Below are 23,863 nucleotides of genomic sequence, written 5' to 3' on the forward strand. Positions count from 1 at the left end.
CTTGCAGGACCACAACCCCTCCCGACGCCTCCGCTCTGCCGACTTAAACCTTCTCAAACCCATCACCAAATCAAAGTACCGAACCTTGGGAGATCGAGCCTTTGCCATCGCTGCCCCCACCCTTTGGAACTCACTCCCCATCCACATCAGAAACTCGGACTCACTGACCACCTACAAAAACCTGCTCAAAACTCACCTGTTTCAGCTCGCCTACAATCTACAGTAGCACTCTCATTTTTTGTTTGTTTTTGTTTGTTTGTTTCATTTGTAAAGCATCTTTGCGTTCCTTGAAAAGCGCTATATAAAACTTATGCATTATTATTATTATTATTACGTTCTTTCTTTTAAATAAAAACCCGTGGCGCGTCATCTATGATTATGTTTACACCATTGGTTTACGCATGTCACACTACGGCCTGCAGGCTAAGTTCGCTTCGTTTCATTCACTGTCAATGGTTCGCACTTGGTAATGATGGCCGCGGCTTTATCAAATTACTCTAAAGATTATTTCATTTTTATATGTTGTTGAATATGGTTTATTAAAAAATAAACATGTGAGAGCGTGTTAGGCCCTATAGGCTATATGTAATGCTATAGTCAGATATGATGACGCTACTGCAACACGCATGGCCGCAGATGAGCAGCTGAGCATCGATCTATTCATCAAGCCAACGTGCAAACTATCGCAAATCAAAGTGAAAGTAAGTCGCTGACGCTTAACATACAATCATCTTCATTAAATGTAAAGAAACGAAATGATCTTACCAGGTTTGTTTCCGCATTCTCTTATTGCGGGCTTTGATTCAGAAATTTTAGCTGATGATCAATAAAATAATGCATCTCATAACTGTTGCTTTCGGTGACGTGCACTTCATTAAATCTGCATATAGCGGGAATTGAAGATCGGATTTATATCCGCAAAAAAAAAAAAAAAAAAAAACATTTATGTAACCAGGTGTGTAAATGGAATCGTTTTGATAAATCAGACAGCAATCCGATCTGAGAAAACGCATGAAGTGGCCAGATGTAAACAGCCCTAGACATCAGTGAAAAAGTACTGTTAAAGAGATGCATTTTTAATGTAACACATTAACATGTTTTTTTCATAGTTTTTTTTTTTTTTTTTTTTACACATTGCATGTTAATGCAATTAACTGTCATTTTGTGAATTCTAAAGTCAATTTAATTTATTTGTTTCCCTCTGAAAAAACACTTTAGTTGATATCTAGTGGCTTCTTTCTTGATTCTGACCCAGTCAGTGACGTCATGATATGCAAATTAGTATCAATTCATACCTATGTAATCACCATGACAATTTTTTTTTCATTGAATCTTGAAAAAAAAAAAGAAAAATATATAGACCTACCTACCGACCCTTTTTTTCTTTTTTCTTTTTTTGCTGTTGCTGCAAACCAAAATATTTTTAAGGATGGCCTAAGTAATAACAATGTGTTATCTGTGGTTTTCACTGAAAATTCAGTCATTTTAGGCCGTGAAAAAAATCCTGTGAAAGGGACTGATCAATTATCTAACTAGCGGGTTGGTTAACCCCCTGGGGTCGGCGGTATCGCCAGCGATACTAGTTCGCTTTGTTTCTTATCAGTTCAAAAGAAATTCATTTTGCTCTGTTGACTTTGATATTACAAACCCGTTTCATACATCAATCGATTCTGTTAAATGTGTATTATTTTTGTGTATACTCACAATAAAAACAAAGTGTTGTGCTTTTTGCCAAATAAAGAAAAATAAACATGATGCGAGTTCTGCCTTCTCTCTGTCAGTTAACGCGTCCGAAAATGAACTGTAACTCAGCGAATACTCAGTCAAACAGGCATACAGACACACAGGCATGAAGCTTGAATTCTCTTCTTTTAAATGAAGTAATTTATATAAAAAACAAATATTCTCATCTTGTGAAATCTGTATTAAAAGAGAGCGATTCCAGTCGAGCTCATTAGAGCTCATTCAAATGTAATGTGACTCCGCCCACGGAGAGCGCACGCTATTCATACTTTGCAGTCACGTGACTACCATGGATACCTGGCGGGCAACAAATGGGTATTTTCAACGTAGAGTCCTGTAGTTCCAGGTCTTTCTAGTAGCTATCAAGTCTGTTAGCGAGCTAGCTGCATAACTATGGACTAGTCACTAGGATTAACTCCAAGGTAGCTAAATTGTATAAAGCAGACAATGTTTTTAAGATAATCGAGCAATAATAATTCCTCCATAAATAATCTAGCTCTACTGTTGGGTCATCTCTGGTTCCCATTGAAAACCATAGATATCACAAACTTCAAAACAACCGTCACACACTTTTGTTGTTGTTAGCAAAAGACGACAGCTGTTACTGTGCGTTCACACCGCCACCGGCGAGAGCGTCAAAGTGCCCGGAAGTCATTCATTTTCAATGAATTTTGCCGCTCTCGCCGGCGGCGGTGTGAACGTACAGTTAGCCTAGCTTAGACTCACAACACAAACAGCTGACTCGCCGAACCAGCTGGTGGTGTTGATTGACGAAACTACAGGGTAACTTAAAGACACGATTAATTACAGGATCATACACCCATTGTATTCAAACAAATGTTGAAATTACCTTTGATGGAGTGATGGAATGATCACTGCACAGACGTGTATGTGAAGGTTGCTTATCTCATCTGCGGTTAGTGCATCCAATCGCACAACAACTATCTGGCATGTCGTACACCTCAAAGTCAAAACACCAACTTTTGTATAGTAGGGGTGGTGATAGCGCAGTGGATAAGACACATGCCTTTGGTGTGAGAGACCCGGGTTCGAATCCACTGTGAGACACCAATGTGTCCCTGAGCAAGACACTTAACCCCTAGTTGCTCCAGAGGCGTGCGACCTCTGACATGTAAAGCAATTGTAAGTCGCTTTGGATAAAAGCGTCAGCTAAATGAATAAATGTAAATGTAAATGTAAATGTAGTAAAACTGGCGACGTCCTGGCAAGATCCTTGATTAGTTTACTAGGTTTTGTTGCTGGAGAACGATGTTCTTGCCCGCCAGCCAGTGCTTGTGACATCACGTGCAAAGTATGAATTCAAACGCAAATTCTGATAACCATTTCAGACCTGTGAAACGCCCACATCCGCTGTAAACTCGCGCCGCGAGTGAGGCATAATATAGTCTACCTAATAATCCTGGAGAAAAGTTTCCTCAGAACAGTGCTGATATCAGGAGCAATAGATCCCGCTGAGGAGTGAGGTAGCCTAAGTTATCTTTTCTCAAGTGTTAATGTGGAATAACGTTATGGAATAACGTTAGTGTAGGCCTATGTAAACCGCAAAAAAGATGAATCTATAATATTAGGGATGGGCGATATATCGCATGCGATTGTTATGCGCATCTCATCAGTAAAGCCGGTTCCTTGATTAGTAGTAAATCGCCATCACCTGCTTTCAGATGGAGCGGTGTTAAATTAACACTCCTGGGGCTGGGAGTGTATATGAGTCCACACTCAAGAGTGTTAAAGTTAATGAGATTATTAAGTGATTAATTAAGTGACTATTGAGCATTATTGAAGACACCTGATGTTAACAAGCAGAATCACTGAAGGAGAAAATCACAAATTGTAAGTTACCATTAAGGTGATGGGTGTTTGCTTTAGTTGGGCTCTAGACCATTATATGTTTACTTTAATATTTACTGTTGTTTGTTTGCTGTTATTGATTTATAACAGTTAAATGAACAAAGTAAAATGTTATCTTATAGTGTTGGTTATGTGTTGACATAATCATGCTGTGATCTGAAAAAGGAAACTTATTGAGATAGTTTGGTTTAACTTTTTAGCAGCAGTTTAGTGATTTTTCAGCCTATGATTATCAGTACTTATAATTCAAAATATTTAATAAATATTGTTCTGATCAAAAGACATTTAGATAAATTCATTTAAAACACACACATCAATAATCAGCCTGTGAATCTCAACAATGGTGACAATAATAAAGCATGTTGCAGTGGCTGCCACCAATCACAACTCATTAATGGCTCCCATCATGCATTGCGGTATGAATAAATTATGATCTGAATTGTCTATGTAATTTACTTTTCCTAATTGAATATTCTGCTCGTCACCATTGTTGAGATGCATAGACTGAATCTTGACATCTGTGTGTGTCTAACGAACGATTTTTAAAAAAAAAAAAAAACTTTTAAGAAATTCTTTAAATTATATAAAAAATTCTGGCCATTTATGCAGATTCTCTAACCAACAACATAAATCGAAGTCAGAATGAAGGATCTTAATGAGTTCAGTGATCAAGGTCAAATGATGAATGTTATAATGTAACCAACAGCAACAGATCACTTTTTTCTTTGTTCAACTGGCAGTTACAATTCAGATACAACAGCCAAACAAAGTCTAAAGTACACACATAATGGTCTAGAGCCCAACTAAAGCAAACACCAATCACCACAATGGTATCTTACAATTTGAGATTTTCTCCTTCAGCGATTCTACTTGTTAACATCAGGTGTCTTCAATAATGCTCAATCATCACTAAATTAATCACTTAATTATCTCATTAACTTTAACACTCTTGAGTGTGGACTCATACACTCCCAGCAGTGTTAATTTACTGGAGTTTTTGCTGTGTACAAAGAGCCGTAGTTAACTGACAAGCTGAGCCATATCGCATTAATTATTGCTGCCGATACGTCCGCGATATTGATGTGATTTGGCTCAGCTTGTCAGTTAACTACGGCTCTTTGTAGTAAATGCCGCTCCATCTGAAAGCAGGTGATGGTGATTTACTACTAATCAAGGAACCGGCTTTACTGATGAGATGCGCATAACAATCGCATGCGATATATCGCCCATCCCTATATAATATTCTATGTACGTTTCTATAATATGAATCGCGTTTCTGTGAGATGAATGAAGGGTACATATTTGTAAAGATTGTTTAGCCTAAATATGAATTGCGTGTCTCTGTGTGTAAGAATAAACCGCTTTAATCAACTAAAATGCTTTGCTATACTGAGATGAGTAAAAATCGACTGAAATATGTTGAAATAAAATGTCTTTGTATAAGCAATGATTAAACTGCAAATTAACATTTATATGCCCTAATATTTCATAAAAACAACATTACAGTCAGGCGAAATATGAAAGACAACATTTAGTTGACTAGATTTGGGTACAGTTTTTACTGTAGAATATACTGCCACATCAAATAAGCTTTTGTTTAGCAATTTCTGCTCATATGTTTTCTCATAGGTCATATGCTCAATATTTAAAGAAATAGTTCACTTCAAAATAAAAATTCAGTCATCATATACTCGCCCTCATGTTGTTTCAAACCTGTATGAATTTCTTCTGCTGAACACAAAGGAAGATATTTAGAAGAATGTCAGTAACCAGACAGTTTCTGGTACCATTGACTTCCATAGTATATATTTTTCCTACTATGGAAGACAATGGGACCCAGAAACTGTCTGGTTACTGACATTCTTCTAAATATCTTCCTTTATGTTACACATAAAAACTAAGTCTCTTCCAAGTTGTAATAGTAGGCTAATTATAATGTTTTATTAAAATAGCACCTTTCAAGATCCCAAGGGTACTTTACATAATATTGAAAGACTTAGTAAGTAATCCTACCCCATACCTATACTTAAATGTATATATAAGTTTATTGAATAGGATAAACCCATTGAGATGAACCATCTCGTTTTCAAGGGGGTCCTAATTTACAATACAATAGAGAACAAGGGACAAATCAAACACATTACAATAGAATAATAAGACATAAACAATACCACAATCAACACACTACAACAAAAACAACTAAAAAAAAAAAACATCAAAAAGATAAGCATTTAGATGAATACAACCACTTGATAGCCACACAGAGGCTGTGAACAAATACTTGCCAACAAAAAAATAACAGATAAAAAATATAATGACGTAAATTATAATCAGGTATATCATCATCTGAAATAAGAACAATTTAGCTCAAAATAAGACAAACTATTTTTAAATATGTAAAATACAACAATAGGACAATAGGAGTGGAAAAAAAGTCTTGTGTAGAATGCCTAAGGTTATTAATTGAAGAATACGGTACCATAAGCTGTTGTAGATATTGAGGATAGCTAAAATGTACACATTTAAATAAAGTTGCAGCCAATGTATGTGTCGTCTTATATAGAGTGAGGGCCATTTAAGTGAATTATACATTACACAGTGATTATAGTATTATAGGAACATCCAAGAGAAAATCTACAGAGATTATTGTATGCTGTATATAGGGGTAGAAGGCTAGTTTTAGATGCATTTTGATAAACAACATTGGCATGGTCAAAAAGTGGCAATATCAGCTGTGTGGCAAGTTTTTTCAGGGACAAAGTGTAAAACAGTTTATGGATTGAAATAAAACACAGGTTGCAAAAAAAATAATTGTGAAGAAGGTGGTCAATGTGAGGTTTTAATGTAATTTCAGAATCAAGTCATAAACCCAAGTACTTTATCAACCTCTATGCAGAGAAGTACCATCATTGCACGTTATAGGTATGTGATGCTGTGGGGCTATATTAATTTGAAAGGCCAAGGGAACTTTATTCAGAGTATCCATTAAATAACTGGCTTTTAAAAATAAAAATATGCCTGCCTCTATGGGAATTTAACATAGGGGTGTCCAGACTTATGCACCCTGTATTTTAAGTAACATTTAAGAAACACTATTCATTCAGAAAAAAAAAAAGGTGTCCTTAAAGGTTGGAGATTTTCCTCATTTTTTTAATTAAGGCATTAAGACATTCATTTCCAAATGATGATTTTTTTTTTTTTTTTTTCATGGGTGTGTTCACTTATGCTAAGCACTGTATGTAGGGCCCAAACATAAACTCAAGCTCAGGGCCCCTAGACCCCTCAGTCCTGCCCTGATTCTATTTATTTGTGCTATTGTTTGCAACTTGTTCATTTGTTCTTTTTACTTGTTTTTATATTTATAAAAAAATACTTATTTTTTGTATTTTATTTTTTTGGTGGGTCCAGTGAATTTTCTTTGCAGGGCAAGTAAAAATCTGAACCAGAATGAACCTGTAGAAAAGCTCAATTGTGTTGAGCCCTGCAAATATCAAGACCTGACACTTTTTTTATAAAATAAAGTTTTGTTACGGGGAAAAAATAAAGTAATATTAAAACTAGGAATTTCACTTGGCCCGCCTTACATCTCAGAGCTGGAGCTTGAGCTGGTGTTGTTTAAAGTTCATAGTAATTGTTCTGACTTCAAGAAGCAAGAAGCCTTGTGGTGTGAATGAAACATCAAACTGACTTGAACAAACTCTTTGAAATGTATATATGATACTGCATATCAAGGGTGAAACTGTTAATAATGTAGACAGACAGCAATCTCATTCAATGTCAGTCATGTGTGGGTGAAATATTTAATTAGGCATTTAAAAGCTCCATTGAGAAATTTAAAACATGGAAAGTTTAAAAAGCAATCATATCAGGATACTTCATGACTTTCAGAACTAAAATTATTCCTGATTCAAGCAGAATCTGCAAAAAAAATAAAAAAGGACAATAACAATGAGATGTTGATAAAAGGAGTAAAGTGTTTAATCAATCATTATATGAAGAAAATACAAACATTAAGTAAAACTGAGAATTAGACAGATCTCTCTCTTTACTGACTTACAAGAGCCAAAACATCTCACGAGAAGAAAAGTGTCCAGTTTCAAAGGGGCTGTTTACACCTGGCCACTTCATGCGTTTTCTCAGATCGGATAGCTATCTGATTTATCAAAACGATTCCATTTACACCTGGTCACATAAATGTGTTTTTGCGAAACGGATTTAAATCCGATCTTCAATTCCCGCGCTATATGCAGATTTAATGGAGTGCACGTCACGAAAGCAACAGATATGAGCTGCATTTTATTGATCGTCAGTTAAAATTTCAAAATCAAAGACCGCAATAAGAGAGATCAGTAACAGCCCTGGTAAGATCATTTCGTTTCTTTACTTTTAATGATGATGATGATTGTGTGTTAAGCGTCTGCGACTTACTTTCACTTTGATTTGCGATAGTTTGCACGTTGGCTTAATGAATAGATGCTCAGCTTCTCATCTGCGGTGACGCGCGTGTTCCAGTAGCGTCGCGTCGTCATATCTGGCTATATAACATTACATATAGCCTATAACACGCTCTCACGCGTTTATTTTTTAGCATTTTTGGGAGGAGTACAATTTACATATGTGGTTTCAACAACCAGATGCATTTACACTTGTCCAGTTTCGTCTGGAATGCGGCCCAGACCACCTCCTGAAGTGGTTTGAGCGATCGGATTCAAATCAGTCTCGAATGCGTTTCGGAGGGCATTTACACCTGGTCTTTTCACGATCGGATAGCTATCCGATCTGAGAAAACGCATGAAGTGGCCAGGTGTAAACAGCCCCAAAGATACATGAAAGTATATCTTGCATTTCCAAGAGTAGAATGTAAAAACAATGAAGAACGAGTAAAAAATAATATCAGATTCATGTCTCAAAAGTGTTATGGTCTCTTCTTCAGCTCCTGAACTTTGCCTTCAAAAGGTTTTTCCAGTGTGAATTTTCTGGTGCTCTTTCAATTCATCTATAGTGAAGGACTTCCTGCATTTCACTTCTTCCCAGTGTGAACTCACATGTGAATCTTCAGACTTGATTTTCATGTGAAGCGTTTCTTACACTGAGGGCAGGAGACAGATTTATTGCCTTCTGCTTTTCCTTTCTTGTTCACGTCCATCAGGTCTAAAAGAAATATTAAATCAAGTGAGTTTCAATGGACTATTTTATGCAAACAACTTGCTAATCATGTCTTACTCATGTAGCTAAAGTAGTGATGGGAGATCTCGAAACACTGCTTCACGAAGCTCAGACACCTTTATGAATCTTTGTTTCAAATCATGTTCAGATTTGTGGTGGTTCAGAGCGTGTATCAAACTGCGAAAGTCCCGTGATTTCAGTAAAAGAGGCTTTGCTGCCTCATAACCGTTTCGAAATGTCAATGATCTCTGTGAACCCATCATGAGGCAAACCACTGAACAAGTGTCTATATGTTTTGCCTGATTTCTGATCTGTTTTAAACATTTGTAGACGTTTTAATTTGACTTTTGCATTATAATACAATATTAGTAGTTGATAGTCTCTTATTCGCCTGTTTAGCTGAGCAATCCATGCAAAAAAAAAAAAAAAAAAGAGCCCTGAAAATGTATTAAAACCCACATATTATACAGATACTTAACATTTATGATATTAAATGATTTGTTGATTGCATTTGATTGATCCTTAATAACACATTTGCAATAGTTTGTAAAAGGTGTTTTTAAGCATGTTTGGCCTGAGTTGTTGTTGCATTACACTGTATTAATAAAGTTCTATGTCAAAATAATTAAATATTTAATTAGTCTTTTTTTATTCTTGACCTGAAACAATGTAAATCTGGTGAGCGTCAGCATGACGAATGAAGAAAGAATCAAGAATAAACGGCAATCTCTTTGTTCTTCAGTATCATGATGTTACATTTTCTTAAATTGTTTCTGATGATCAAAACAAACTTAAATTAACTAGGGCTGCAAGAACCAATTGCTGAAGTCGATCATGAAAATAAACAATTAGTGAAGTTCACAATGTCATTTCGGGAGGAGTGAACCCATCTAATATTTGTGAACGAATCGTTCTTTTTGAAAGAATCTTTTAGGTGAACGAATCGTTCTTGTTCACGTAATCCATTGACTCATACAGTGGGGCAAAAAGGTATTTAGTCAGCCACCAATTGTGAAAGTTCTCCCACTTAAAAAGATGAGAGAGGGCTGTAATTTTCATCATAGGTACACTTCAACTATGAGAGACAAAATGAGAAAGAAAAATGCAGAAAATCACATTGTAGGATTTTTAATGAATTAATTTGCAAATTATGGTGGAAAATAAGTATTTGGTCACCTACAAACAAGCAAGATTTCTGGCTCTCACAGACCTGTAACAACTTTTTTATGAGGCTCCTCTGTCCTCCACTCGTTACCTGTTGAACTCGTTATCAGTATAAAAAAACACCTATCCACAACCTCAAACAGTCACACTCCAAACTCCACTATGACCAAGACCAAAGAGCTGTCGAAGGACACCAGAAACAAAATTGTAGACCTGCACCAGGCTGGGAAGACTGAATCTGCAATGGGCAAGCAGCTTGGTGTGGAGATATCAACTGTGGGAGCAATTATTAGAAAATGGAAGACTAGGCCTGTCACGATAACAAATTTTGCTGGACGATAAATTGTCCCAGAAAGGATTGCGATAAACGAGAATATTGTCGTTCAAGACCATTTTCATCTAATATGGTGATAATGGCATAATAATGCAGGTACACATTTTCAAAGATATTTCTTAAGAATATTAAACATTGAAAACGGAAAAACATTTTAAATATCCACAAAAAAATGAACAAAACAACCAAAAACAATAAAAGCAATGGACTCTCAGTGTCTGTTAAGAAAAAAATTCACTTGAATAAATACCAAAAACAATAAATAAAATGGATGTAAACAAAACAAATATTAAACATTAGGCTCAGACATAAATAGTGATACATTCCATAACAGGCAAAAATGCCGGTTAGGACCTTTGTAAACAAAAAAAAAAAGCCTCAACAGGATACCACAGCATTTTGCACTGTCCTCTTGTTATTTTGTCGACTAAACAAACGCTCGCGTGATTGTGTAATTTACTGTCGGGAAGACGGAAACTCGCTTTATTGCGTGTATATGCTACGCACTGAAAATACTTGGTTAGGATTAGAGGTGAGAAGTGTGTGTTTATTGCACGCCATAAAGTGCGTATGCACGCAAAAACTATTTTTGCCGTATAAATGGCACGTGAAATAACATTCGTGGTATAGACACGCATTTTCATGAGATCGAGCACGCTGTCGCGTTTGGCTTTGAAACCAATTCCATCTTTTTCTTTTTTTTTCCCTCCAACTCACAACTAGCGTCTTCTCTCTCTCCCGGCAGTCGCCACAAGCAGTCCCGCCGGCGCTTTCCCACACAAAGACCATGTGACTGACAAGCGCCGCGGCACCGCCTCCCCACACAAAGACCATGCAACTGACAAGAGAGTTCACTCCTCCTATACGCTAAGGAACCGAGAGTAGTCATCCAGTCTATTTGATAGATAGAGAGAGAGAGAGAGAGAGAGAGAGAGAGAGAGAGAGAGAGAGAGAGAGAGAGAGAGAGAGAGAGAGAGAGAGAGAGAGAGAGAGACGAGGAAAACAAACAAGCATGCAAATGGAATTATCGCGGCCGGAAAAATTAGAGCTAATTTTTTTTAATCGTGCGATTAATTGATTTATTGACTATCGCGACAGGCCTATGGAAGACATACAAGACCACTGATAATCTCCCTTGATCTGGGGCTCTACGCCACCAGGGACTCAAATCCTGCAGTGCCAGACGTGTCCCCCTGCTTAAGCCAGTACATGTCCAGGCCCGTCTGAAGTTTCCTAGAGAGAATTTGGATTATCCAGATCCATTGGGAGAATGTCATATGGACAAATGAAACAAAAATAGAACATTTTGGTAAAAACTCAACTCGTCGTGTTTGGAGGAGAAAGAATGCTGAGTTGCATCCAAAGAACACCATACCTACTGGGAAGCATGGGGGTGGAAACATCATGCTTTGGGGCTGTTTTTCTGCAAAGGGACCAGGACGACTGATCCGTGTAAAGGAAAGAATAAATGTGGCCATGATTTGGAGTGAAAACCTCCTTCCATCAGCAAGGGCATTGAAGATGAAACGTGGCTGGATCTTTCAGCATGACAATGATCCCAAACACACCGCCCGGGCAAAGGAGTGGCTTCGTAAGAAGCATTTCAAGGTCCTGGAGTGGTCTAGCCAGTCTCCAGATCTCAACCCCATAGAAAATCTTCGGAGGGAGTTGAAAGTCCATGTTGCCCAGCGACAGGCCCGAAACATCACTGCTCTAGAGGAGATCTGCATGGAGGAATGGGCCAAAATACCAGCAACAGTGTGTGAAAACCTTGAAGACTTACAGAAAATTTTTGACCTCTGTCATTGCCAACAAAGGGTATATAACAAAGTATTGAGATAAACTTTTGTTATTGACCAAATACTTATTTTCCACCAAAATTTGCAAATAAATTCATTAAAAATTCTACAGTGTTATTTTTTGGATTTTTTTTCCCTCATTTTGTCCCTCATAGTTGAAGTGTACCCATGATGAAAATGACAGGCCTCACTCATCATTTTAAGTGGGAGAACTTGCACAATTGGTGGCTGACTGAATACTTTTTTGCCCCACTGTATTTCTCATCCACTGAAATCCCTCCCTCTACTATTAGCAGCACATGTGCAGCTCAGTAATAAAGCCAAATAATTTTTTTGTTACAAGTAAATATTTTTGTTGACTTAAGACAAAACACATAAGACACTCTTTTGCACCCCCTGCTGGCGTATTTATGTAATATGAAGAAATTGTCACTAAACGAATCAATAAATGAATCATTTTGGTGAACAAACTGAAAATGAACGATTCTCTGGAAAGAATTATCACCACTAGTACACACACACACACACACACACTACCATCACGGTTCGACACGGTTAGCCAAGTGTGCTGAGAGTTCAGGGCCGAGAGCGGTTTGTAATTGTGCCGTGCCGTAACAGGCTCAAGTGGAAACACAACTGGAACCTTTTCCGAAGGTAGAAAAGCAGCTTTTGTTGCTCAGCACATAAAGATGAACTACTTACCGTGATCTCAGACTGCGGTGATGTGGTTTCTCCACTGTATGGAACTTCATGTGTCGCTTCAGGTGAGTTTTAATAGAGAAACTCTTTCCACACTGATCACACGCATGCAGCTTCTCTCTGCTGTGGATCCTCTCATGTGTTTTCAGAGCTGATGACTGATTGAATCTCTTGTCACAGTGTGAACACTTGTAAGGTTTTTCTCCAGTGTGGATCCTCTCATGCTTTTTCAGAGTTGATGAATCAATGAATCTCTTGTCACAGTGTGAACACTTGTGCGGCTTCTCTCCAGTGTGGATCATCTCATGTGTTTTCAGAGATGATGACCGACCAAATCTCTTGTCACAGTGTGAACACTTGTAAGATTTTTCTCCAGTGTGGATCCTCTCATGCATTTTCAGATGTGATGACCGACCAAATCTCTTGTCACAGTGTGAACACTTGTAAGGTTTTTCTCCAGTGTGGATCCTCTCATGTGTTCTCAAATTTGATGACATACTGAATCTCTTGTCACAGTGTGAACACTTGAAAGGTTTCTCTCCAGTGTGGATCCTCGCATGCATGTTCAGACTTGCTAAAATACTGAATCTCTTGTCACAGTGTGAACACTTGTAAGGTTTTTCTCCAGTGTGAATTCTCTCATGCATGTTCAGACTATTTGAATGACTGAATCTCTTGTTGCAGTGTGAACACTTGTAAGGTTTTTCTCCAGTGTGGATCCTCTCATGTGTTTTCAGACTTCCTATTTGACTGAATCCCGTGTCACAGTGTGAACACTTGTGAGGTTTTTCTCCAGTGTGAATCCTCTCATGCATGTTCAGACTATTTGAATGACTGAATCTCGCGTCACAGTGTGAACACTTGTAAGGTTTTTCTCCAGTGTGGATCCTCTCATGGATTTTCAGAGCTGATGATTGACTGAATTTCTTGTCACAGTGTGAACACTTGTAAGGTTTTTCTCCAGTGTGAATTCTCTGGTGCAGTTTCAAACAGTTCGAAGTAGCAAAAGTCTTTTCACACTCAAAGCACATGTACTCTCTCACATCAGCATGAGTTTTCTGATGTCTATGTAAACTTTGCAGCAGTGAAAAACTCTTTCCACACACAGAACATGAGTGTGGCTTCTCCTTCGTATGAACTGTCAGGTGTTTTTTCAGGGTTGATGCAGAGATAAATGTTTTCCCACAATGATCACATGGGAACGGCTTCTCTCCGGTGTGGATCCTCATGTGAAATTTAAGGTATGAAGAGTGACTGAAACTTTTCCCACATTGATTGCATGTGAACGGCTTCTCTCCGGTGTGAACTCTCATGTGAACATTAAGGCCTGCTAATTGCCTGTAACTATTCCCACATTGATTGCATGTGAACGGCTTCTCTCCGGTGTGAACTCTCATGTGAACCTCAAGAGCTGTTTTTCTTGAGAATCTCTGTTCACACTGATCACACATGAACGGCTTCTCTCCGGTGTGGATCCTCATGTGAACATAAAGGTGTCCTAATTGACTGAAACTATACCCACATTGATTGCATGTGAACGGCTTCTCTCCGGTGTGGATCCTCATGTGAACATCGAGACCATGTTTGCGTGAGAAACTCTTTCCACACTGAGTGCAGGTTGTAGATTTCTTGGTTCTTCTTTTCTTTAAAGTTGTCTTTTTAGTCTTTGAGCGACTCAAAGGTTTTTCTCCAGGTTTGACATGATGTTCCTCCTCCTCTTCACTCAGTTCTTCTCTCTCCTCCTCCACTTCTCTCAGTTCTTCACTCTCCTCCTCCTCCACTTCACTCAGTTCTTCACTCTCCTCCTCTTCACTCAGTTCTTCACTCTCCTCCTCTTCACTCAGTTCTTCACTCTCCTCCTCTTCACTCAGTTCTTCACTCTCCTCCTCTTCACTCAGTTCTTCACTCTCCTCCTCTTCACTCAGTTCTTCACTCTCCTCCTCTTCACTCAGTTCTTCACTCTTCTCCTCCACTTCTCTCAGTGGTTCACTCTCCTCGTTCTCTTCTATCTGGTCTGAAATCAAAGAAAAACAAATTTTCTAATTTTCTAAATAATCTACTTAATTAAAAGGGAGAAATATGGAGTGAATGGAGATAAAAAATTATACCAGATGTAACAGACAACTGCTTTAAAATATTACATTAATTTATGTCTTTTTATAAATGAATTAAATGTCCCTGAAACTTTCCATGAGTGAGGTACACTGATCTTCCAGTTATTATTTTGTAAACATTATAGGCACAAATCCCATGTTTCTGTCGTAAGAACTATTAAATATATTTGATCAATGACACAATTATCTTACATGATATGAACATTAAAATACACAATACTGCCATATTTTGACACCAAATTTTAGATTGATATTCAATTATGTTAAAAACTACTCAAACGTTTAAATTATTAAGGACCGTTCACACTAAACTTCTACTTCCATTAACTTCACACACGTGAAAGTGTGACAAGAAACAAGTGTAGCAAATTAGCTATATGAAATAATAATCAATAATAATTGGTTATAATTGATTATGAATATTTAGATCAGTAAATATAATTAACTTTATGTCGTCATTTAATATTACAATCAATTAACCTGTTTGTCCCGTGAACACTGTGTTAATTGCTTATTAATTCTAAGACATTTGGGAAATGTCTTTCTTACTTTACAGTACTACTAAGAGCAAAAAGTCAAGATCTATATGATAATACAGATATGAGCTTGAGACACAGACAACTTTATGTGTGACATGAACAAGATTTTAGTAACTAGTCTAAGCACTCAAACATACACACACACACACATACATGCATGCATACATACAGTTTACCAGGGGAAAGAGAGCTGAAGCAGAATAAAGGAAAGCAAGAAGTTATAGCATTGTTTGAAATTCAGCAGATCAACAGCCTTGAGCAAACCATCAGTTTAGTTCTAACACGCCTTTCTTTAAAAAGGAGTAAGGACACTTAATGTATCAAATTGTAACACTTTCCCTTTTACATTTATGCTGGGGTGCCAGACATATGTATACTGTCAAAATTTCCTTCTTGTTAGGGTTGTTAGTCACATCAAGAAGGAGAGTGAACACAGGACACATGTAATCAATTCATTAACATGAATCCTTAATTTTGTAAGAGTAAACCCAAAGAAAAACCAACTACTACGACTCAAAATGCACATATTTTAGTATATTCACCATGACAGAGTACCAATTTTATCAAACCACACATCACCATTTGAATAATAATAAACATACTCAAACCCAATAGAAACAACACAGCAAACAAAGCATGTTTCATTCATATCAAAACCCTCTTCACATAGTTCAAATAGTCTTGTTTTCGATTTCGAATGATTGTTTAAAGGAGAGATTAAGAGAAACAAAGTCATTTAGTCCATCATGGTTTCCACAATCTATAAGGGCAGTAAAGAAACCATCAAGTCAGATAATCCCGCAATAACCGCTCTTGATTAAAATATCCTATTACTCATGCTCCACTGCTTTACACGAGTCAACGATCAGCTCCGTCTTCACTCAGATACTTCAAATACCTTTGGAGGAGAACGCTTTATTCCCGTAGACCAGGGATCAGCAACTCCGGTCCTGGAGGGCCACTGTCCTGCAGAGTTTAGCTCCAACCCTAATTAAACACACCTGAACAAGGCAATCAGTGTTTTCAGGATTACTAGATAGATACAGGCAGGTGAGTTTTTATCAGGGCTGAAGCTAAACTCTGCAGGACAGTGGCCCTCCAGGACCGGAGTTGCTGATCCCTGCCGTAGACTCTCTTGATGATAACTGGAACTCCATCCACACCGCAATCGCTCCCTTCGATTACCACAACAAACAGCAAGGTGTTCCGTATGCCCGTTGCTTACTAGTAGATTCAAAAAGCCAGTTTTATAAGTCTGCGTCGAACTCACGCTGTAGCTACGTTGTAGGCTGTGTGTAGCGCGTGTACCCTTCAGCGTACCATGACATGCACCTCTCCTCATCAGGGATCAAATTGTAGACCTGCTCAAGGCTGAGATGGGCTACAGGACAATAGGCAAGCAGCTTGGTGAGAAGGCAACAACTGTTGGCACAATTATTAGAAAATGGAAGAAGTTCAAGATGACGGTCAATCTCCCTCGGTCTGGGGCACCATGCAAGATCTCACCTCGTGGGGCATCAATGATCATGAGGAAGGTGAGGGGATCAGCCCAGAACTACACGGCAGGACCAGGGGCCTCATTTAAAAAACTTTGCGTAGGATTTGCGTCAGAATTGGCGTACGGATGAAACATAGGACGTGCGTACGCACAGAAATATTCGGATTTATAAAACCTTGCGCACGCACGTCCTACGCAGTTTTCCCTTAATAAATCACAATCAATTCTAAATGTAGCGCAGCTTTTGCAGCTTCATGTCACGCCCATAGTTGCCCATAAATAGTCCGTGAAACACCCAGAATTAATATTCATCGATAGCGAAATCATGGCAAACAAAGAGAGGAAAACCAAGAAACGTAACTTCACTCACGTCATTACGCATTGTGATGGCATCATGGCATTTTATTACCATCCATTTGATTGCATCTGACAAGCTACAGATGTGTTATGAGGATGAATTGCATAACATGCCAGTATTATTGCAGAACATTTCACTTTTCTTTTTGCAAATATGTTAATTTGAATTTCTGTTGTAATTGTCGTTTGATTTTGTTTGTTTTACACTGCAGATCGATCAAACGGGTGTTCGTGTAGGCTGTTAATTGTAAGACTTGCTTTGTGAAGTCTTCATGTTATTACAGTATGAGAGGCAGTATTGCCATTTCTTTTACAAATCAGTTTCACACACTTTCACGCGTTTCTTCCATCTGCCGACGGTGTCGCCATTTCTCATTTCACCCGTTTTTGTGCGTACGCCTGGGTCAAAGCTTGCGTGAAGGACCGCACATTTTCCCGTCAAGTTTGCTTTTTATAAATACCAATTATTGCGTAGAGAGCGGTGTACGCCTTCTTTTGTGCGTACGCAACGTTTATAAATGAGGCCCCTGGTCAATGACCTGAACAGAGCTGGGACCACAGTCTCAAAGAAAACCATTAGTAACACACTAAGCCGTCATGGATTAAAATCCTGCAGCGCACGCAAGGTCCCCCTGCTCAAGCCAGCTCATGTCCAGGCCCGTCTGGAGTTTGCCAATGACCATCTGAATGATCCAGAGGAGGAATGGGAGAAGGTCATGTGGTCTGATGAGACAAAAATAGAGCTTTCTGGTCTAAACTCCACTCGCCGTGTTTGAAGGAAGAAGGATGAGTACAACCCCAAGAACACCATCCCAACCGTGAAGCATGGAGATGGAAACATCATTCTTTGGAGATTCTTTTCTGCAAAGGGGACAGGACGACTGCACCGTATTGAGGGGAGGATGGATGGGGCTATGTATCGCAAGATCTTGGCCAACAACCTCCTTCCCTCAGTACGAGCATTGAAGATGGGTCGTGGATGGGTCTTCCAGCATGACAACGACTCGAATCACACAGCCTGGGCAACTAAGGAGTGGCTCCGTAAGAAGCATCTCAAGGTCCTGGAGTGGCCTAGCCAGTCTCCAGACCTGAGCCCAATAGAAGATCTTTGGAGGGAGGTGAAAGTCCATTTTGCCTAGTGACAGCCCTAAAACCTGAAGGATCTGGAGCAGGTCTGTATGGAGGAGTGGGCCAAAATCCCTGCTGCAGTGTGTGCAAACCTGATCAAGAACTACAGGAAACATATGATCTCTGTAATTGCAAACAAAGGTTTCTGTACCAAATATTAAGTTCTGCTTTTCTGGTGTATCAAATACTTATGTCATGCAACACAATGTGATTTTCTGGATTTTTGTTTTAGATTCCGTCACTCACAGTTGAAGAGTACCTATGATACAAATGACAGACTTCTACATGCTTTGTAGAAGTGGGAAAACCTGCAATATCAGTATCAGTTATGTATCAAATACTTGTTCTCCTCACTGTATACTCTTGAAGCTACAGATTTTCTGAGGTGATCGCAATAATCACAATGACCATGTAGTGTGTAAGTTCTGGTTTGATATTTTTAACTGTGTTTCTGTAGATGTTCAGTGTGGATGTTGTGTGTGGAAGGAATGTCCTGTTTTGTGCTGTATTGAATGGAACATTCTAAATACAATTGTATAAAAACAAGGGACTTTTTTTAAAAGAAGTCGATAATGATGTAGTGTGTTTGCGGGGGGGGGGGGGGTTATCTGGACCATTTTTTTTTATCTATTTGTGGACACAACTTCAGCAGCTCATTCCCAAATTGTGATTTGGCACTCTTCCTCATGTAACCGTCTTTGTCAACCAAGAAGAATGGAGAGTTGGTGATCTCATGCTGGAGTAGCTCCTCAACTGTGAACTGTAACTGGCAATTCCTGTTGCTTAATAGGTTGACTGTTTTTTAGCCATTTTCTTTATATCAAATCAGAATGCTTACACTCTTTTATGACCTTATAATCATGGTCATTGTGATCACCTCAGAAAATCTGTAGCTTCAAGAGTTTATATATACACATATTTAATGAGATATTGCCTAATTTGCATATTTTATTTTTAAGATAAAATGCAATACAAAAAGTATTTGTCTTAATATGAAGACTAAACTGGTAGAAATGTATGAGGATATCTATAAAGGGAAGAAAAAGTCCCATTCACCTGTAGTGTGATAATATTGTCACAGGTTGTGGTCATTTTCAGGACTTTCATCCCATTTAGAGATTTTGGCACACATCCCACGTTGTTCAATGAGGTCATATTAGTCTATAACAGTTGAGATATTCTCCGCTAAATTAAGTGCATACAAATCTTACCCAGGACCTCTACTCAGGGTTCCTGCAGGTTTCAGTTAGTCAAATTTAAGACCTTTTTAAGACACTTTAAGACCTTAAAGTCCCTGTAAAGTCAAAATTAAGTATGTGTTCTGAGTTTGTCACACCACAGAAAAATGTGTTATTAGCCACCCAGCCAAATTTTAATGATAAAAAAGCCGGCAAGTACATAAAATAAGCGATCAAAATCTTGAAAAAATGAGCAGTAGTCTCTGCTCTCAAACGCTGGGGGCGTGTCCACTGGCTGCGCTGAAACCACGCCCACTCGCGCGAAAGCTCGCTGCAGTCGACTCACAACAACACTCAACTGTCACCGCTAGAGCCGGAAAGGATGCTCCTAGCAGCTTAATTTCTTTTACAAAGCCATACATGTTCGAGCTTGGACTACCTACTCTAATTATAACATAAGCACACAAGGCAACTTACACTCATTGGTGGGCACGCACTGCCGATGATGGCACCAGTTGTCGGCGCGACGGGAGGATGAAGGCCGAGGCGGAAGATAGTCGGTTCGGCCACATTCACCAGTAACAGCGGATTATCAGTGAATGAATCCCAGTTGTCTCCGGCGAAAGTTTATAAAACTATCCCGTGTAAAATGATCACTACAGAGGCGGGTTTTGGCGGTGATCCTCAGCTCTCCATCAAGGTGGCTCTTCACAAAATTAATCCACCTCTTGTTGATATGATAGTTTTTCGGAAATTTAAATAAGGACACCGATCTGTTTTGTACGTGATCGCATCCAGGTAATACGCATTTCCGTGACGAAGGCATAGCTAGCTAGCAAACTGTAGGATGTAGTAGTAACTAATAGTACTGACAGTAACTCGCGATTGAGTTGCAAACTAAATTGTTAATTTTCATTCCAGGGCAAACTAACCCTCAAGTTAAAAAAGGCGCAAAGAAGCGGGAGTTCTTTGGGCGCGCAAATTTAAGACGACGGGCACGATGGGTAGGCTAATATAATTTTTGTATTCAAATAATAGCAAGCTATTTTTTTTTTCTTAATTTATATAGTTCTGATTTCTGTTCTGGTTCTTTTGTTTTATGGTTACTCAGCTATGTTGCTCTTATTTTTGTTTTATTTTATAATACATGTTATATCGTTTAATGTTGTTCTTCTGTAAAGCACTTTGGTCTGTTCTAAATGTGCTAAATAAAATTGAATTTTAAATATTTATCAGAGTAATGTTTCATTCTTTCTAACCATATACTGCGCTGTTTTTGTCTTTGTCACCACAAAATGCCTTTTTTTTCTGAATGTGATATTTCCTGTTCAGTTTTGGGGGCATAAATAAATACATTTACTTGTAAACTGAAGGATGTAGTTTACTTTGAATGACATTTTGATTAAAAAACATATTTAATTGCAACCCTACATGGTCTCTGTCTGAAAGGAGTCATTTAAAAATTCAAGCACAGTACAAGCATGATAAACTAGCATAGAATCTTGCTGTACATAAAGCAAGATTGATTTTATATTGTTTCTATGTTGATTCAATGTTAAATAGGTGATTTAATTATGGTTGAAATAATATTGATTTTAAGACCATATTGATTGATTTTTCATCGTTGAAATAACATTATGTTGGTGCAAACCTGATGAAAAATCCATGTTAAATTTCAACATTGATTCAATGATCTTTTGGTTAATACATTAAAGGTATAGCGGAGGATTTTCTTTTTCCGGGTGGGTAGTGTAAACTATTGGTCCACCTAAGTGTCAATCATTCTGGTGATATGTTTACGTAAGGCCGTCGTACGTGCTCGTCCCTTAGTTTTCGCTTTCTGCGCATGCGCACTTTCAGGTGTTTATGTGTGGTGAGCTAGAGCTAAGCCATTCATTGAAGCTCGCCGTTTCACCGGGTCCTTTGAAAATGTCTGAGGGTCGCAAGAGAAAAAGTTTGTACGAACTGTATGAGAAGAAGAGAAAGGCCTCAGAAGAGAGAAACAAGACCAGAGTGTTTTTGGGAGATTGTTTCACACGATGGCGTGCGCTGAAAACACAGGTTGGGCTTCCCACTGATGCCTCAGTCGCGAAGTTTCTACTCGACAGGTAAAGTTTGGCATGCTATTTGGAGAAAAAGTGCAAATCTTCTTTTGGAAAGTAATCTTGTATGAGCGATGCCGACAGCAACTTGTAAACAGCATGCACGAGGAGAACCTCGCACACGTTTAAGCGTTCCCTCTCGGGAGCAGGTAGTGTGTTGCGCATGTGCATTTTTTCAAAAAGTGGAGAGGGCGGTTCTTATCAAATTCGGAAAGATCCTCCGCTATACCTTTAACATGATTCAATGTAGATTCAATGTTGGTCTGCTATCTGGGGTCATTGCTATGCAACTCCACAATGACAAAAAAGTTTTAGTGGCTAATGGATTTCCACCGCTGAAAAACACTTGCTGTAGCTCTGTTACAAGATTTATTTACGGAGAAGAGAAAAACACCCGAAGTGTTTGGGTGCACACGCATCCTTCATGTCTTTTTTCATGTTGCTGCGCCTGGAAAAAAACGAGCGCGTGAATTTCAAGATCAAGTGAATTTCACTGCGAGAAAGAACACGAATGTTTGCAGTAAAGCGGAGTAGATTGTAAATTTCTACATTTTGGAATGATTATTATTTGTTATACATGTTTGTAAAAATATGCACAAAATTTAGGTCAAATTCTGGTAAAATTTTTACAAATTGTAAACCATATATAAAATAAATATAAAATAAAAGAGTTAAAATATTTAAATGGAGTTTGACCTGATGTTGACAATCAATATGAAACCTCCCTTTACTGACCAGTTGTATAAAAAAAAAACAGAAACCTTTGCAGACATTTTACAGTTGAACTGTTTATCTAAATGTGATGAAGTGCTTGAATGTTTCTAACATGAATGTTCTTCAGCATCATGAATGAATGAAGAATAAACACCAACCTCTTTGTTCTTCAGGATCTTCAGTGTGTTTCATTCTGCAGGGTTCTGGATCACTCATGTTCTCACTGTCCTCTTTAATAAACTCTGTCTTTGCAGATTTCAGCTCTTCCTGATGCTCTGATGCTCGTCTTCACTTGTAGCTGATGGGAATTTACAGCATTTATTGGAGAATTACAGCGGGAGGAGCTTCATTGATGATGCGACTGCTGTGGGAGGAGCTTCACTGATGATGAATTACAGTGGGAGGAGCTTCACTGATGATGTGACTGCTGTGGGAGGAGCTGATCTGCCAAAATCTAAAATATATCAGTTACAGAGTTTGTTTTTAGGCTCATGGACAACAGAATATAATAATGTAATTTTTTCCAAATATAAATAATGATAAGAAAAAGAGTTAAGCATAAACAGAAGTAAATCTACAGATTTGTCACTATCAAATCCCCTCAGTCTGTTGACACCAATGAAATGAGCTTTAAGTGTCAATTTACAGGAGATCTGAAGACATCAGCATAATAAATGAGGTGAAAACAGGAACTATTGTCATGAAATAAAGAGTGTTTTCAGCAGATCTGTTAATATTGATGAGCCTCAGACTATCAACACTCATTCAACAAGCCATTCAGGATCATCAGCAGATCATCTCACTTTATTCTGAGTGTTTGCTATATTGAAAGACAATAGTGTTTTTCACAATGTAACATGGATAGATCATCAATAATAAAACAAAATAATTTAATAAATAGGCCTAACCTATCTTTATGAAGCTCTACAGGCAAAAAACTACAACACCATAATATGTGAATCTAAATATAGTTTGACTTTATAAAAACTAGGGCTGCACGTTTTCAAGTTTTTCATTAACCGTTAACCGAGGCCCTTAGCGGTTAATACTCGGTTAACCATAGTGTGCGCGCCGCAACCCCGAGATATTTGCGGGTGGGACATGTCCCCACCACTTTTGAAACATCTTGCGGCACGAATGTACCAATACAAATAAAAAAAAAACTCCAGTAACTAGCAGAGCATTCGTTTTTTAAATAAGAGGCGATCTAGGAATAAAAAGCTGTACGAGAATAGTCGGCCTTCACTGAAGAGCTATCTTCACAGGTAAGAAAAACAGTTTGATAATTATTATTAATTCGTGGCCACGAAATAATTCACCTGAATATTCACCAATTCACAAAAATAGGTCATTAGCATTCACTAATTAATAGTATCAAACTGTTTTTGGCCACGTTGTAGGCTAATTCGTTAAATCAAAATGAGGGAGGGAATTAGTCCAACGTGTCCACGATTTATTA

At 38.2% G+C, this 23,863-nt stretch overlaps 1 protein-coding gene across 1 annotated transcript; it reads right to left on the reverse strand.

The window, feature by feature from the left end:
* Positions 1 to 6,824: 6,824 nt before the first annotated feature.
* LOC308686570 (uncharacterized protein) lies at positions 6,825 to 22,846 on the reverse strand. The gene is made up of 3 exons (XM_081395000.1): positions 22,563 to 22,846; positions 12,778 to 14,788; positions 6,825 to 8,763 (listed from the first exon to the last, which is right to left on the reverse strand). The coding sequence occupies exons 1-3, from the start codon at positions 22,618 to 22,620 to the stop codon at positions 8,721 to 8,723; spliced, it is 2,112 nt and encodes a 703-aa protein (XP_081251126.1). The 5' UTR covers positions 22,621 to 22,846; the 3' UTR covers positions 6,825 to 8,720.
* Between the last annotated feature and the right edge of the window lie 1,017 nt (positions 22,847 to 23,863).

Source organism: Scardinius erythrophthalmus, assembly GCF_964197995.2.
Source record: "Scardinius erythrophthalmus genome assembly, contig: HAP1_SCAFFOLD_440, whole genome shotgun sequence".
In the NCBI taxonomy this organism is placed as follows: domain Eukaryota; kingdom Metazoa; phylum Chordata; class Actinopteri; order Cypriniformes; family Leuciscidae; genus Scardinius; species Scardinius erythrophthalmus.